Here is a 17,838-nt window from a genome sequence, read left to right as displayed (position 1 = left end):
ACACAGTAAAATACCTAGGTCTCATCCTTGACACCAGAATCACATGGGCTCCAGCCATTCAAAAACGCACAAACCTTGCATACCCAGCACTCATCAGACTATATCCAAGCAAAAAACAGCAAACTGAAAACCGAAATTAAATTAAATTTATACAAAATATGCGTCAGACCCATCATCATATATGGACATGAAATATGGGTGGCAGCCATTAGAACTCACATAAATAAAATACAAAATAAATTCCTAAGAATCATTCTAAATAAACCTTACGACACACCTGTAAAGACATTACACCAAATAGCCAGCATACCCACAATAGCAGAATACTTACAAACTTCAAATGCACACCAACCAAATCACGAAAACCCTCTAATCAGGGGCATAGGAGACTATCAAGTAGACAAAATACCCCTAAAAATAAGGACAAAAACATGCAACGCTAAAATAACTAACCATACAAAACACACAATTATAAGAAATAATATCATCACATAAACGCAGGTTTTTGAAAATTTTCCCCTGCAAAAAGTAGAATCTAAGCTTTCTCTGATCATCAATCTCAATCATTGATCTACACATAAAAATTATTTATGTTAAATGCAGGTTATAGGGACCATAATATAAATCCCAAGGGACTGCAAAACCCCCCACTCAAGGAGAAAAAAAAAAAAAGAAGAAGAGAATCAAAACTCGGGTTGCGTAAAACCCCAACAGAATAGTTTTAGTTTTTTTTTTTTTATTGTCGTGTACCATCATATTCTACGAACTGCTAAATAAACAATCAAACAGAGAGACAATGCGCAAGCATTCGACGCTTTGAAGAAAGCGTGAAATTTGCTGAAGGGAAGAATACTTTCACGGTCCGTTTCCAAAGTTGAGTCGCGAGGACAGAAAATGAAATCTGAGTTCACTTTACGGATCAAGCTTCGACAATTTATTAAACGCAACGTGGGACTTGGGTGATATCTCATATTTTAAGGGAGCGAAGGAAATCCCTTCAAGTATGGCTGACCTCTTAATTGAACAGTCTAGGACGAGAGGGTTCAGAAGAATTGGAGAATCGAATTAGCCCGACAGTGCTGTTCCACTAAAATTGAATAGCGGGCTTTAGGTATGAATTTCTCCAAGACAAGAGGTTGAAATTGATTTACGCCACTTGCGATTCTAGGCTGCTTGGTCATTTTGAATCGTATTACGCAAGAACGGCAAAGGCAATTGAAGATGAAACGGCAGCGCGGAACAGCGTTTTTTCTCTTTTTCTTTTTTTTTTTTTTCTTTTGTTTTTCTTTCTCGTTGAAAAACAGTGATTCCTGTTCTTTTCTCCCACTTGTCTTTCGTTTTTCGCGACGGCGAAGAAAAAGGAGCATAAGAAGGTATAAAAATGAGCTTATCATTCTTGGACAATGCAATTTCACTCCTGAAGGCTCTTCTCCTGCGCCCATAAAAACAATGGAGTTATTTAGGGTGTTTCCACTTTGTGTAATATAATGTAACGCGGAGGAGACGCGAGTAACTTTATTGTCCAAAACGTTCTCCTTATCTTCTTCCTTTTTTTTATTTTTATTTTTATTAACCGGCAGTACATCACGACTTAAAAGATCCACGTAAGATTTGTTTAAAAAAAAGAACAAAACGGCGGTTTTACTCTACATCCAAAAATAAATTGAGAATTCGTTTAATAGCTTATTTCTAAGAAAGTTGACGCTTATTACTTATACATTTGTTACTTCATACATTTGAGCATGGAACTTTTACACGTGAAAATCAATCTAAAATATATAGAATGAAATTGGCTGGGAACTCACGTTGCAGCAAATCGGATTCGAAATTTTTTCGTGTCAATGCATGAATTATACGAGTTCGATTCTGTCGAAAACGAAAAATTTATATTTCTCAACTTGAAACGTAAAACAATGCTTCGTCGCATTGTGCATAAGAATATTATGTTTCATTAATCGTTAATATTACCTCAAATTTCTCCGCGTTACAATAATTTTCTGAGTTTGAAGCGCAAGCTAATATATACGCAGAAATTTTTTCCACGCGCCAAGATTTGTTATTCATTGCGTTACATAAATTTTTATACTTTTTTTCTTACATTTGCATAAATTAGTTCAGAATTAACAAAGTTGAACCTGCACCTATTTGAAACGTTAATTAAAAATCTACTTCGGTTTTCTTTCTCATCCGCGTCTTATTTTTTTTATTTCGTCGAGTTATGATGAACGAACCTTCACGCATCGACTTACATAACGTTCATTTTCGTTTTACTACACTAAGAATAAGAAATATAAATTGCGATCCAAAGGATACCTTGTTTGAGCCTGAAATGATATCTCGACCATACCACAGGTTTTTCAATCCTGCGTGAAAAAGTGTTCGCAAAAATTAATCGAACTAACTTCAAGCGCATACAGTTTATATAAAATTCAAATGTTCAGAAAAAGTTGAACAACTTTTATTTCTGTTTTTACTAAATTTGCAACATTGAGATTAGCCATTTATCCCGTGCCATTTAAAGTCCTGCTATTTGGTTATAAAGTTGACAAAGTTAAGACCGAAGAATCCACCAAAAAAAAAAAAAAAAAAATATGTATACGTCGCGCGTTCCTTCCGCGATCCTTCTATAGAATATTTCCAAAGAGATCCGGACTTCCATCGACGGTGACAACATTTGCCAGCGTACGCAGCATATTCCCAGACAGTAATGATTGAATTATCAAACACGCCGGCCGACAGTAGCGAGACGAACGGAAGGCAAAGGGAAAAATTTTTCGCTAAAAGCGAAGGAAACAGTGGAAGAGAGATTTCACGAGTTTTCCATTAACTGCCCGTTAATGAATTCTCGTTAAAAACTACTCCGTTGTCGTAATCGTGTTTCTGCTGCAAAACTCCCAACTCCTCTCCTATTCCTCTGTTCCCTTTGAAAAAAAAAAAGAAAAAAAAAAAAAAAAAAAAAAAGCTTTGCCGGCGGTGCGGAGGAGAGAGAGAGAGAGAGAGAGAGAGAGAGAGTATAGTTCGAGAGAGTAGGAGGAGAGGGGTAATAGAGAAAGAGAGAGAAAGAGCAGTATTTCATAACACGACGCCGACTGTAGAGGGGCGCGGAAGGGAGTGGTTCGTCGTTTCTCACCGGACTTTGGCCACGTTTACAAAACGAATGAATGAATCCGAACGTTTCTCGCCAGAAGATAACGGTCTTAGCAAAAAGCATTCAGTCGAGTGAGAAGAGTAATTAAAGAGATTTCTCAGAGTGCAGCGGGGCCGCCGAGCTGAGCTCAGCTATTGTTGCAGTCACCACTCCCTCCCGGCTCCCACCACCCACTCGCCACCCTTCTCTTTCCAAGCAAAACCATACTGCCGGAGAGATAGCCTTCAGGAAGTGGAATTCCGGATTAGGGAGGACCGGGCAGGATATGTCTGACAGAGAAAGATAAACGTCTATCGGCGGCCAGCCCACGCTGGTTTATCATAAAATCGATATACAGAGCGTTGCCTCTATAGTCCCTGGCAAAGATTTTGCTTTTCGTTCAGGACGAGGAGAGAGAGAGAGAGAGAGAGAGAGGGAGGGAGGGTCAGTCGCCCTTCCCTCTCCACGTTTCACTTTGACACTCCTGTCACGTGGCTTTTTGTCACGTAAACGTTGCATACATCACAGGCGACTCGCCTAGATCATGACTCACATAGATCATTCTCTGACCTAATCTCCGGGAATTTTCAAGGTTTCCTCCGGCAAATCCTCGCCCAATGACGTTCCACTGTGTTTCTCCTACCACTTGACGTTTATTTCGTCGTTAAGCCTTATTCTCACCGAGAATTTGCCGAAAATCGTTTTGTTTTGCAATTTTTTCCTGTTTCCTTGTGATTTTGTCATCCTTCGGAGAGATGGACGACGCGCAAGGGTAATCGTGAGATGCGTTAGAAAGAAAATGGCAACCTGGCTTCCTTAAGCATGTGATCTTTTATATAATATGCAGATTATAGTGCGCAGATCACACTCGGAGAAATATGTTAGGGTCGCAGGGAAAAGAGAAGAGGCCATCGTACGGGTGGCAAGAATTTTTTTTATCTAGACAAAGATGCCCTTTCAAGGTACGAAGATCACTTCCCTTTGTAAGGGGTAATATGTGTTTTTTTTTCTCAGAAGTGTGGTTGGAAAACTCTTCACACGGGCGCAAGAATCTACTGGTGCGCGAGAAAGCTATTGAAGGCAACGATGTACATACTGATGACAGGAATTAACCTGAGTGTTAGAAAAAAAAAAAAAAGAAAGAAAGAAAGAAAGAAAGAAAGAGCGCAGGCTCTCCTTTCAAAGGGCGTTTTTTTTTCTTTTTTTCTTTTCTTTTCTTTTCTTTTTCTTCTTTTTTTTTTTTTTTTTNTTTTTGATAGTCTCGTGAATATTTAGGAGTAAATTACAGTCTTTCGTTTTTTCGCGGTTAACGCGTAATCGCTGTGGCAAGATTCATTTTAGAATTACCATTTTTTAATGAACATCCCTTTGCCCATTTTCTTATTTTTTCGCGCAGCGACGCGTAATTCTGATCTAAAGCAACGAAGGAAGAAACGCAGTGGGAAACGGAATCGATCAGGGGCTAACCGAATTTCGAATTCGAGTCTCCCGTTTACATACCACAGAATCTGACATTCACGATGACCGCTATGTATCTCTGTAGGAAAATGCAAAATAACAGGAGAGATTGAAAATTTAGAAGATCGTCGGCCAGCTTCAGAGGAATCATTATATCATTAAATCTCGGAGAATTGTGATTTTCATCGAGATTTCAAAAGCAGCCCAATGCTTTATCTGAATTGTCAACTATATGAAGTACTTAATTATGACATTTCAAACATCTTCGAATCGATACAATATTTATACGTTGCTTCTTTAAATGTGACGTAGTATTAAATACAATATAGTATAACTAACTATACAATAAAATTAAATACAATATAGTGTAATTAATTATAATTTGTCAGCTATATGAAATATTTAATTATGAAATTTCAAACATCTTCGAATCAATACAATATTTATACGTTGCTTCTTTAAATGTAACGTAGTATTACAATATAGTATAATAAATTATACAATAAAATTAAATATAATTAAATACAATATAGTATAATTAATTATAATTTGTCAACTATATGAAATACTTAATTATGAAATTTCAAACATCTTCTAATCGATACAATATTTATACGTTGCTTCTGTAAATGTAACGTAGTATTAAATACAATATAGTATATAACGTAGTATTTACTATATTAGTATTTATAATATATATATATATATATATATATATATATATATATATTAATTACTATATTAAATACAATATAGTAAAAAATATATATATATATATAACGTAGTATTTACTATATTAGTATTTATTATATATATATGTATAACGTAGTATTTACTATATTAAATGCAATATAGTAAATTATATAGTACTTTAGCTACAAAATATAGTACTTATTGCTACAGAATTTTACAAATTCAGGATCGGAAGTGATCGAGTTATTTCATTTTTAGAATTCTATTTAAAAAGAAACTCACGGAACACGAATTTAGATTCTCGAACTTGAGAAACCATCGACATAAGCGAAATTAACGTAGCAGATATTTACTAGACCATCTTTTATACATATTTTTCCTGTTTCCTTGTGATTTTGTCATCCTTCGGAGAGATGGACGTATGTGTATATATATATGTATGTGTATATATATAAATTATATATATATATATTACATATATACAGCGTTAGATAGCGGAGAAACAATTCCAATAAGACGACGGATGGTAGGACGGAATTCAATTTGAATTTTAATCATTGTTCGGCAGGGGAACATCCAGCGGCGATGCAACATGGTGGCCAACTGAGGCTGGCAAATCTGCCATTCGTAATGATCTCGACGACACTGCTAGCCTTCCTGAATCATCGTTATTGAACCCAGCTATCGTCGTGGGATCACGAGACACTCATTTCGAATATTCATCGGTAAATCTCTCTTCCCTCTAACGACTCATCGTGGAAACGTTTAAAGGAGAAACTGTCACCGGGGAGGGGAATTTGATTTTTGCATGAATACGTGCTGAGCAGCTGCCGCTTTCGAATCAAATCTTCGAGCCGCGTTGCTGGTAATCTAATCGCGAACTACGAGCGAACAGTGAATTCCTGATTACAACAATGTAGTAGACAGCATTTCAAGGAAATTTTTATCTGATTAGAAGAACACGTCCGTTGTGATCAATTAACTGCAAAATTATTCTGAACTATTCTCTCGTGGAAAGTTCGCGGTTCGCAAAAATTAATCTCACATACCTGTGTTTACCAATGAAGCGTTATTCCCATTATTCAAGCTTTTTCTACTTCTTTTTCTCTGGTTGAATAAAAGTGTGTATTATTACTTCGCGATTTTTGTTGTCCGAACTTTTCAAACTTTTCACGAATTTTCGCAATTTTTATTTCCAACGTGAGTGACAGAAAACTTTGTCGATCTTTCAACATGTGTAATGTGGAAGAGGTCAATTAAGTATAATTTCATAATGTACAAACGTAATGACGATGAAAGTATTGCAGCTTCTATTTAATCCTTTATGTTAATGAATTTTCGGAGAAACAGTTTCACGGGCACGTATTTCAGATATCGTTTCGTCGTCATCTATAATAACAGTGAAGAAGGGAAGTCTCTAAACGGTGGAACTTAACTCGGACAGGGTTGGTCTAACAAAATCTCTTTAAAACTTTGTACCGTTAAATACCTTCTAAACCATTAACCTGTTGGCTTCATAAATCATTCATATTTAAAACGCTATTAACCAGCGAGCGAAAGTTCATTAAAATGTGATATTTACACCCTCTTCTCGCGAGATCCGTTCTACGAACCGTTGACACGAACAATTAAGCACGCAAATTTAACTTGAAAGGCCGTGTTTAATTCGCGAATAATTGATTCTTTAATAGACAAAGATAGATAGATTTCATGTTTTAACGATGTGATTATCCGTGATTTTTTTCAGATTAAATTAACACGTCACTAGTAGCCGGCTTCTGAAAATCGAGAATTTAGGCCCACATTGAGAAGTGGCTGCTACGAGGAGAAAGTGACGACCATCTTGAAAGTATACGAATCACGTTAAAAAAGAAAAGATATCGATGAGAAATGGAATGGTAAAGTGATATTATTGAATCAAGAACATGGAGTAAGGTCTGTGAAGGAGGGAGGCAGAATGGTGAAGGTGGAATCGGACCATATTGCGGCACAACGGATGCTGAATGCATTATAAGAAAAGTAGTCTGTTATAATGAAATAATATAAGACTTAATGTGTAGGATGTCCCGAAATTGAACAATCAAATCATATTTCCTTTACTTCGTGGATCAAGATAATGAAAGAAGAAACACTTGTCAAATACGTTTTTTCCTTTTTGAATAACTTAAAATTAATTTAACAATAATAAATGTAATGAATGTTAGATCAAATTTCACTCAGTTTGAATTGGGATAATTCCTTCATTACTATTTATGGATAAATAATGATTTTAAATTAATTTAACAATAAATGTAATGAATGTTCGATCAAATTTCACTCAGTTTGAATTGGAATGATTCCATCATTACTATTTATGGACAAATAATGATTTCAGTTGATAATTTTATAGTTTCTTTACAGACTTTTCCAAAATATGGCTATAATTTGTATATGCATTATGAAATATTAATAATTGTTAGTATTAAAATCAATTTTTATTTTGATTTTTCAATTCTGGAACATCTTAAAAAAAAAAAAATGAGAAAAAATAAATAAAAAAGTAAATTGTCAATGGTAATAATAGTTCGCTGAAGACGAACCGTTTAATGCTGAATAAAGTACGATTTTATTTACTACGTTACAGTTATGAGACAATACATTATACTTGCCGAAGGAAATGTACGAATTATTGTTGGCGTACGATTAAGATTTTATAGTTTCGTTATAAACGATTTCTTATACGAGGTGAATAAAGTATAACGTTATAAGTGAATTTTTTCGTAAATTACTGCACATGTTGATTTCATTTTTTGTTTAATTAAACAGAACTAATAGACTATATTTATTTGCCATATATTATGCTTTCAACAAGTCATTAACCAATTTGAATATAAAGAAAATATCTCATTCCTATATAAAACGAATAAGAAAAAAAAATCATTTCTTGAACTATTGTCCTAGAAAAATTTATTGCAACGATTGCTTAATTTTAAAATATGAAATCAATGTATGTAATAATTATTGAAAAACCAGCGTATAACATTGTACTTGACTCACTCTATGGTATATACCCTATGTTACACTCTTTAAAGAACGAAGAAATGTTAGGGAAAATTTGTTTGATCTGCGAGACGATGAGAACGGGAGAAGAGAAAGCGTAAACTTGGTCTCCAATCAATGTAAACTGAGAGTCCGGATTAAAGGCACGAAATAAATCTGGATAAATCTTCGAATTCGATCTGGATATTCGGCGAGTCATAGCTTCAGGCGAGAATAAAAGAGCGTTTCACCCTAAAAAGGACAGTGATGACAAACTAACAGCAATGTTAAGAAACAAAAAGCACAGCAATCGTTATTTTCATTTTGTTCGTTTTATTTATTCTTCTGTTGTGTTGTATGAAAATATCTGTCCAAAAAATGAATAAACGGTTTCTCGATGGGGGGGGGGGGGGGGATTGAAGAAAAAGACATTGAACTATGTTCGCTGTACTAGAATCGCTGTAAAAGTTAGTCAAGGTTAACACGAACATACCTAGGAAATTAACGGTATATTGAAAATGGAAATTCGATCGAGATGTTGATCGGTTGACAAATTATTAATACGCAGAAATATAAGTAGAGATCGCTTGAATTTTAAATTAATATTTTTTGGAACGATCATAGAGTTCCTCAGCGGGGGCAGAACAAAATTTCTAATAATATGGTCTTGATTTAACTGGAATGAATCACGATTAGCGGTAAATCGCAATCTGTTATCGCAGTATAGAAAACGTTAAACTCGAAACGTAAAGGTGAGGAGATAACCGAGTAGGAACAACGGATACTATAAATTAAAACGAAAAAAAAAAAAAAAAAGAAAAGAAATCATGTACCCATTCGGTTTTAAGTTTCACGTTGTCTGTTCCGCAAATATTCTCGATAAACGTTAACACACGATCCATGTTCTTTTTTTTTGGGGGGGGCATCCGAGCTCAGGGTGATGATAGAAAACTTACAGTTTACAACGTGTTCATCGTGTATTAACGCATACTGTCGTTCGTGTACACACATATACAGACAGAAGAAAAACAACAGAGTATCATAATAGTAAAATGAAAGCGAGAGATCAGTTGTTAGTATCGTAAGTTCACCTTCGTTCAGATACAAGAATCGAGTTACATTTAAGGAAACTCTTCGCTACGAGGTAACTAAGCACTTCTCATCTATCGTTAGGCAAAAACTAAAAAATGCCAGCTCAGAAATGGCAATGTCGATAAAAAGAAGAAAAAGAGAAAAAGAAAAAAAAAAAGAATTGGACGCGTGGACCCAAAATTAAGATCATTCTAATTGGACCAGAATAACGACTGTTATATTTTATTTAGTTATAAGTTTTCAATAAGCGTCGGTTACGTATGTACACTGTTAAAAATCAAGTTTCTCCTCGTAACCATCATGTGCGTGTGTTTGAGTGAATGCCAGTGAGATAATGAAAATGATAAACGGGCGAATGATATGTTAAGTGCAAAAAAAAAAAAAAAAGAATATTTCAGTAATCAAATTAAAATTGATTCTATAATGGTTACACATGTTCAAAGATTAATTGCAAAAGTAGTTTAAGCGCGTTATACATGAAAATTGAGACGCATTTTCTGTTATAGTTGTAAATGGTTTCTGTTGAATCGCAATATACGATGATTCATTTATGTACTTATCTTCTCTCTGACTAACTTTACCAGATTGAAATAAAAAATTGTCAATCCCTAAATAGGACAGATAATTTATATAATATTAATAATAAACTTTTATCACGTGTAACGTATATTTCCATCCCGATGTTCATATTCGGTGTAATTGTGCTTTATTTTATCTTTTTATTCAAATTACACAGTTCTCAAAGGATCAGCATCATTTTTGGATACTTCTATTAACACGGATTTGTTTAACAAATCGTTTAAGGTACATGCAAATATTCTTAGAAAACCACGTTCGGAATCGGAATGATTTGTTAGAATCACGTTTATTCCTTGGTGCGTTACATCAAGAACGTCATGGTGCAACATTTCTCCTGTAAGATACAGATCGGCAGAGGTACCTTTTAAAATGGATCCTCCTGACCCAGCACAAATCGCGACAGTTTTAATTAATCCATCTGAGAAATCAAAGTTAAACTACAGCGTTTCAAAATTTACAAAATAACTAATAAATTAAAAAAAAAATCGATACCTGTTAGGTGACTGCGGGCTAATCTAACATACTTCAAACCAGTACATTTTTTCACTAATTGCACAGCTTCTTCTATAGAAATTTCATTTTTTAAAATGCACATTCTTCCGTAACCAATATTACTATCATTTGCATTTGGTTGAATTGGTGCACTGCTTTTAAGCACTTAAATACATAATATCATTAATTGCAAAATAATATCAAAATTCTGAAGAAACATTTCGGTATCTAAATTTACCATTTTCAAATGCTGAAGCCAACCAATCATTTACTCCTCCTCTTATTGAATCGAAACTTGTATGCGGAGAGTATACAGCTATCCTATTTTCTAAACATTTTGCAACGATCTTCTCCTAAAAAAATTCTTGTATAACTGATAGAAATTGATATAAATTTAAAAGACCAGTAATGAATTTCCCCATTACCTTCCATGACCGAGTTGTTACAGATTTCATAGGAGCAAATATTAAAGGATGATAAGTAATAATCATGTCTGTTTTTAAGTCTAAAGCTTCTTGCATTACACTCTCAGTCAGATCATTTGTTAGAAGAATGTGTGAAATTAGTTTAGTTTCTGTAGGCTCAATCAATAATCCTACATTATCCCATGAAGCTGCAAGCGATAGATCAGCAAACTGTTGCATTGTATCTACGACTTGTTTTAAAGGCACTCCAGTTCCAAAATTCAGTTTTGTATCAGTATTCATTGTACAGAATGTATTATGTTCGAGTGTTATATAAGAAATTAGTCCTTTACAACTTTGTCTTAGCTCTCTCAAATGTCTGAACATTTATAGTAACCTAAAAAAAGAAACAAAACAAGACTATTATTAGTTGTTTCAAATTATTATATACGTATATTGTTACAAATTACAAAACAATTGTAATTATTACAAAATATAGTACATGGTAACATTTAATTTAATATTTAATATTTAATTTAATAAAAGAAGGAACAAACAAAATAAATCAATAGTTTGTTAATTATTTATTGTTAAAATTACATAAAGTAACATTTATTCATTATAAAACCAAATTTTCACTGAACCATCATCACTAGCTGATGCAAGTTGTCCTGGTATAGTGGGGTGCCATTGCACACAATTTACATCTTGAGTATGAGCAGTATCCATAGAACAAACCATAGTAAAACTTGGTTGATGAGGATCGGAGTCACTGTCTTCTTTAAATATTCTGATAATATCATCACCACATGCAGTCACTAGTAAACCAGTTGTCTTGCACCAATCAATATCATAAATTGTCCTTGTATGATAACCAGTTATTGTACACACGCATTTCCAAACGGATTCATTGTTTGGTGTAACGATTCCTGGTTCATTATCAGGCTTGTACTCTTGCCATATTTTCACTGTTTGATCATCACTGCATGTTGCAATTTGATTACCCTCCTTGTTCCACGCAAGACTCCAAACTGTTGATGTATGGGATGATAATGTTGCTATGCACGACCAATCATTATCCCCTGGATCTTCCTTGAACATTTTTACTGTATTGTCGTAACTGGCAGAAGCAACAACTTCTTCATTAGGATGCCATCTTACCTACAATCATTTTGACATATACTTCATATGTTTATGATACATTTTGATAATATAATAATAACGACACTCACATTTAACATAAAATAGTTATAATACAAATGATAATGATTGTTTGACTACAAAGTTACCACTTAATGTATAATGTTTACTTACCTTCTTCACATCTTGAGTATGAGCATTAATAACAGCAGCACATTCATACTCATCATCATTTACCTCCCATATCCAAACAGATTTATCACGGCTACAAGTAGCTAACAACTGGCCACTACAAGACCAACTAACACTTTTCACTTCATTCTCATGCCCTTCTAATGTCGCATTGCATTCAAATTGTCCCGACTTATTATCCCATACGGCAGTGGTCGAATCAAAACTAGCAGAGGCTATGTAATTCCCAGAAGGAGACCACGCTATCTCTCTTATAGTTCTAGTATGACCCTCTGTCAGAATGGTTTTTACAACCCATTTTGGATCTTGTTGTCCCCATATTATAATTGTCTTGTCTTCACCACAAGATGCAAGGCAAGTGCCATTTGGATGCCAACAAACATTCCACACCCTTCCCCTATGACCATTTAAAGTTTGTTTTAATTCCAATGTTCCCATCTCTACCTGCAACAATAAATGCTTTCTTTTTAAGCTTAGTAAAAAATAGTACAAATATTGCAAGTTGGGAAAATATAAGTGGGAAATGTTTGCGCATCGTATTCAAATAGAAGTCGAAAAAAAACATTTTTTAGAATTCTTCTTCATACAATAATGTTGAATGATAAAAGGAAAATTGTTTAACTTCTTAGAACATATTTTTCAAAAATTTAAGAATTACACGAAATTATGAAAACAATAAAAAGTTTTCGATATAATACGATATGTTATATTCGAATACTTACGATATACATATACGTTTTAAAGATTCGTCAATTTTCAGTATATATAAAAAGAGAACTTATGATTTGCATATGTGCTCTATTATTTGCATACGTTTTGCATAGAATTATGATATAAAATGTACATAAAATAACAAAAATGTCGTGCGCCATATAACCACGAACCATTAACTGATAAGATAATGAATTGTTTAAGATATTAGTAATACATATTTAAATAAAGATATTTAATAGTACTTAAAACCAAGGCTTAAAATCAGTTGTCATTCATTGAACAAATGTGATATCATTATTTATGATTCAAAAATTTGGTAGTAATTACACATAGAGCAAAAGTTTCGGCGGGAAAATATGAAATTATACTTTACATTGTGCTTGCCTATTGTTTAGATTATTATATGAAATATGGAAACACTACCACTTTATATAATGCAAATCTGTGTAATTTATTTATTTGATTTCGTGTTTTGTACAGTTTTATAAATATAAAATAATTAAATTACGATTAATTAAACTTATGGTTATTAGAAATAAATATAGTAACTATCAATCTGATGCTGCATTATATGACGTAGATACTGACAGTGTGTCTGATTCTGGTAAAGGTAACATTCTGGTGCAAGAGTCAGGAGTCCTAAAAAAATTTAAGAAAGAAAGAAAAGAATCAAATTCAGAACCTTTCTTCCTTTTTTTCCTTTATAGAAAGCTGAGTAACTTACACATCCTTCAAAAGATGTAGCACATGTTTGTGCTCAATGCCCTCAAGCCATAAATTTAATAATTCTTCTCGTTTACACCTCAATAATTGCTTGCAGGCGTTCAAATTTTCTTTAACCGCATGAATCTTTTCCCGAGATGCTGTTACCTTTTCTGATAAAGCACTAAATATCTACAAGGAAAAATAGCGAAAACATTAACATTATAAACACATATAAATATATATAAATACAAACATTGTTTTAAATTACACACTAATATATATTTACTTGCATGACTTCTGTAAGATCCTGATCATGTAATGATACCAATTCATCAAGCCTTTGATCGCTTTTCTTATATTCTTTTTCAAGTTTAGCTTTTTCTATCTCTCGTTGTTCATTAGTTTCACTTGCTGACAAAGCTCGAATTACAGAGATCAATAAACCACTCTGCAAAATACATATGATTAAAACTCAAACAATGTTAAAATAAACAATTATAAAAAGCTAATAAACTTACCGTTTCTTTGGTTGGTTTAATACCTCTTGGAGGTTTAGTGGGAGGTATTGAATTCATCTTTTACTGTTTTTTATTGACAAAAGTAAAAAATACGATACCAAAACTTTACCAAAATTCACCTAAATTTAAATGCTATATAGGTTATGTAACTTTACACTATGTTGCATAAACTTATAATGTTTTAAAGATCATTTTCTCAAAGATATTTATTAAGGATATGACAAAATTAAAGAATTATTATCTATACTATAAAGATTAATTATTACGTATTTCATTTATGCAGTCTACATTGAAGTTTTGTAAGTGATAGTAGGTCACATGATAGCTGACACATTTTTGACAATACAAAGATATAATTACTCACCTATTTATACAATATTAAACTGTACATGGGACAATATAGGTATTAATCAAATAATTCAAATAATGATAACAATTCTCTTTATTGATATATATTCTGGCATGAACTTAAGATATGCAAATCTTATGTCAAAATGAAAGAACTATGTTATGTAAAAATGGAAGAACAACAGATTTTTGATTACCAAATATAAAGATGAACAAATATTATCAATATTAAAAATATTTTAATATCATTTTCTTAAACACAATGCTGTATGTAATATTGGTGTTTAATTATATAGATTACTACTTTTATAAATTACAATGTACATGTACGATAATAATGTATACTAGTTTACAAAACATTAGCACAAGAGTAAAGAAGAAATAGATAAGATAATAATTGTTTGATTTTAAAAATAAAATTTTTTGTGTGTATTTGCTTATATGATATTTATATAAATTTCGAGTGAAAAATAAAATATATATACACACTTGGAGTCAGAAAAGGCTATTGTCACTCTTACTTTTAGACTCCATTAGTTGTAAATCTTTGCACTTATATTATTTAGTAAAAGTATCACAGAATTTATCATACAATTATATTGCGTGGTATTTTCAAATGGTCTGTTGTATTTCACAGTTTAATTTCCGTTATTTTTTTATTGTAAACGTAAAAAATATTGTGCTGCAGCGTTTTAAGCAAAACATTAATATAAAGTTATTAAGCAACCTAATTTGTAATTTTGTTTACAGAGTTTCAAAATTCAATATACTTTTTTTGGTATCAAATATAAAACTTACAACAAAATTGATTAAACTTTTAATAATTTTAACATGTTGAAACGCCCCGATTATGATATAGATATTTTATCTTGTCTACGCCAAATAATTTATTGAGATACTACTATTATAAATATCAATGCAGTAAGAACCAAATATAACATTAAAAAAAAGAGAATAAATTATATAATACCAATGTCTCATAAATTATCAAGGAATGTATATTCTAAATAAAGGTTAAATTATTTAGAAATCATTAATTATTTAGAAATCAACTATTGTTTCAACATGATAAAATATACGTAGACACACAAAATTTCAAGTTTACATTTGCGGTAACTGATCAATAGGTGTTGCGAATTTAAAATCTTCTGGAAACAGTTTTCCTGCATGGGGATACATTAGCTTATATGATTGTCTGATCGTGACATCAGCTACACCAGCAATGTCACCAATTTCTTTTTGTGATCGTTTATCTTCCGATGCCTGAATAATAAAACAAATCCATGAAAATTATAAAAATATAAATTGGAAGAATATTCTTTCAATTTCATCAAATTCATCGAATATATATACCTGCGATGCCATATAGATTGCAGCTGCTGCCACCGAAATCGGTGATCGTCCAGGTACAATATCAATTTCTACTGCCTTTTTCGCGATATGCGTGGCAGCTCTTTGCACCATATTAGGAAGTCCAAGATTTGAACAAAATCTTGACATGAAGTCTCCAGTTCTGATAAGATCAACGCTAGTTTCAAGTACTTTCAATATCAGTTTAAAACATCTTCCTATTTCCTTTTTACTGATTTTGCTGACAGCACAAATTTCTTTGAAAGTACGGGGCACACCTTCTTGTCTACAGGCAATATACAAACAAGCCGAGGCAATGGCATCATTTGCACGACCTTTTAAATTTTTGCCATCGTGTACTTGTTTAAACAAATTATTTGCTCTATCGACAATAGTCTTAGGCAAGTTAATACGATCAGCCATTCCATTGATTTCACGAAATGCATTGATCAATGCTCTGTCAGAACTGCTCATCTAAAAGGATACAAGTCGTTGATTAATCAAGAAAAATGTATATTATAAATAGAATAATATGATGATACTTACTGTACGTCTGTTTTGATATTTTGAAGCACCAAAGGCATCAAATGATGCAGCACCAGTTCCAGGACCAATCATAGTAGATAAATCTGAACCATTTAGAAGTGGATTTTCTGGTCCACCAACACGTGATGGATCAACTCCAGCTTTTTCATTACTAAATGTTCTCCATTCTGAACCAACATCTATCACTCTATTTAAAAAGACAAAACAAAACAATAAGTTTCATTTTAATTTATACATATATTATTTTTAAATTAAATAGGTAGATTTACCTATCTCCTACGACCAATCCACACTCTGAACAAATCTGATCTCCAGCTCTGTAGTCTTCAATAAGAGGTGCATCTGGATGAGCATAACAGCAAACTTTGTTTGTTTCATGTCTGCAAGAAAGAACTAAGAAAATATGTACCACGCATTAGTGTACTCATGCACTAAATTAATGAATACCAATTACTATGTTAATAACGCATTTACAAATACCTGTGTCGGAAAAATTTTTTAAAAATTAAAATATTTTATTTTCACCTACACATTTATGTACATTAATTGTTAACATGAGTTAATAAGAGTTTGTCTCTTATTTAAAAAGTGAACTACGCGAAAATGTAATTAACAGAATAATTTATCATTAAAATACATCGAAAATAAACAATGTTACTGTCAGATCTAGTGGTCATAACCTCTAACATTATGGTATTTATAAATTTATTTAGTCCAATCACGAATTATTATGATTTATAAAACGGATTTGTGATAAATTTTATCGACATCGAATCGTCAAAGTGAGATTTTCTCAAAATTTACCTCGACGAGCTTGCCATATTTTGTATTCGTGTTTTTTCTACTCTGCCGCGTCGTAACACAATGCAGACACTTAACACCCATAATATTTATACATGTGTATAAAGGAATATGAAGTAAATGTAAAGGACAATATTCAATGACTTTAAAAATCTGATTCTATCTTGTAACAATAAGGTAAATTCATTTCTAATGAAATAAAATTAAAAAAAAAATAAGTTAGATTGTGATAAATGAAATAAATATAAATTCATGTATTGAATAAAAAAAAATTAAGAAAAAATATTGATTGTTCGCAATGCCAGAAGTGATATTTAAGCGATTAATTTTTTTGTAGATATTAATTATTTAATCGACAACAATTATTTTATAATTTTCGTGTTTGTTCGTTTTATGATAATGACACATTTCTTACTTATATTTCATGGAAAAGAAGATTGCTATCTACAATACTGTATAATCAATGCACTCGACGTTAATCAGATAATTTATTCTGTGATAATGGAGTGACACTTAACCTAAAATGTTTATCTTATAGATGGAAATAATGGTTGTGAAATCATTTCAGTAAATTTAAAATATTATTTAATACAATTTAGAAAAATATATATATGTACACATAAAATTATTAATATGCAGAGGAAACAAATGTATTTAACAG

General features: G+C 32.3%; 4 protein-coding genes across 7 annotated transcripts in view; 1 reads left to right on the top strand and 3 right to left on the bottom strand.

The window, feature by feature from the left end:
• LOC122538346 (SPEG neighbor protein-like) overlaps positions 1-9,146 on the top strand; it is a 68,011-nt gene extending 58,865 nt beyond the window's left edge. For 2 of the 3 annotated variants that reach the window (XM_043672348.1, XM_043672338.1), the window contains exons 6-7: positions 5,847-6,003; positions 7,026-9,146. In XM_043672348.1, the coding sequence (XP_043528283.1) occupies positions 5,847-5,953 (107 nt within the window). In that variant the 3' untranslated portion in view covers positions 5,954-6,003; positions 7,026-9,146. The remainder of the gene's footprint in view (positions 1-5,846; positions 6,004-7,025) is intronic. The other variant, XM_043672356.1, reaches the window with a different exon arrangement.
• An 885-nt stretch (positions 9,147-10,031) lies between these two features.
• Positions 10,032-13,147, bottom strand: LOC122538323 (probable cytosolic iron-sulfur protein assembly protein Ciao1). 2 transcript variants are annotated; one of them, XM_043672300.1, is made up of 5 exons: positions 12,918-13,122; positions 10,885-11,260; positions 10,698-10,812; positions 10,460-10,624; positions 10,032-10,385 (listed from the first exon to the last, which is right to left on the bottom strand). In XM_043672300.1, exons 2-5 carry the CDS (start codon positions 11,248-11,250, stop codon positions 10,117-10,119), a joined length of 915 nt encoding a protein of 304 aa, XP_043528235.1. In that variant the 5' UTR covers positions 11,251-11,260; positions 12,918-13,122; the 3' UTR covers positions 10,032-10,116. The 2 variants fall into 2 exon arrangements, with proteins under 2 accessions (XP_043528235.1, XP_043528226.1); XM_043672291.1 differs by lacking the exons at positions 10,032-10,385; positions 10,460-10,624; positions 10,698-10,812; positions 10,885-11,260 and adding exons at positions 11,433-12,024; positions 12,178-12,639 and having other exon boundaries at positions 12,918-13,147.
• Positions 13,148-13,335: 188 nt separating this feature from the next.
• Positions 13,336-14,430, bottom strand: LOC122538363 (exocyst complex component 4). The gene is made up of 4 exons (XM_043672368.1): positions 14,133-14,430; positions 13,901-14,062; positions 13,634-13,803; positions 13,336-13,548 (listed from the first exon to the last, which is right to left on the bottom strand). The coding sequence occupies exons 1-4, from the start codon at positions 14,187-14,189 to the stop codon at positions 13,461-13,463; spliced, it is 477 nt and encodes a 158-aa protein (XP_043528303.1). The 5' UTR covers positions 14,190-14,430; the 3' UTR covers positions 13,336-13,460.
• Positions 14,431-15,499: 1,069 nt separating this feature from the next.
• Positions 15,500-17,296, bottom strand: LOC122538340 (transcription initiation factor IIB). The gene is made up of 5 exons (XM_043672326.1): positions 17,181-17,296; positions 16,646-16,756; positions 16,377-16,563; positions 15,834-16,304; positions 15,500-15,743 (listed from the first exon to the last, which is right to left on the bottom strand). The coding sequence occupies exons 1-5, from the start codon at positions 17,195-17,197 to the stop codon at positions 15,582-15,584; spliced, it is 948 nt and encodes a 315-aa protein (XP_043528261.1). The 5' UTR covers positions 17,198-17,296; the 3' UTR covers positions 15,500-15,581.
• Between the last annotated feature and the right edge of the window lie 542 nt (positions 17,297-17,838).

This window comes from Frieseomelitta varia, unplaced genomic scaffold (genome assembly GCF_011392965.1).
Source record: "Frieseomelitta varia isolate USP_RPSP 00005682 unplaced genomic scaffold, Fvar_1.2 scaffold_163, whole genome shotgun sequence".
NCBI classification, from domain to species: domain Eukaryota; kingdom Metazoa; phylum Arthropoda; class Insecta; order Hymenoptera; family Apidae; genus Frieseomelitta; species Frieseomelitta varia.
This window is presented reverse-complemented; position numbering and strand designations above follow the sequence as displayed.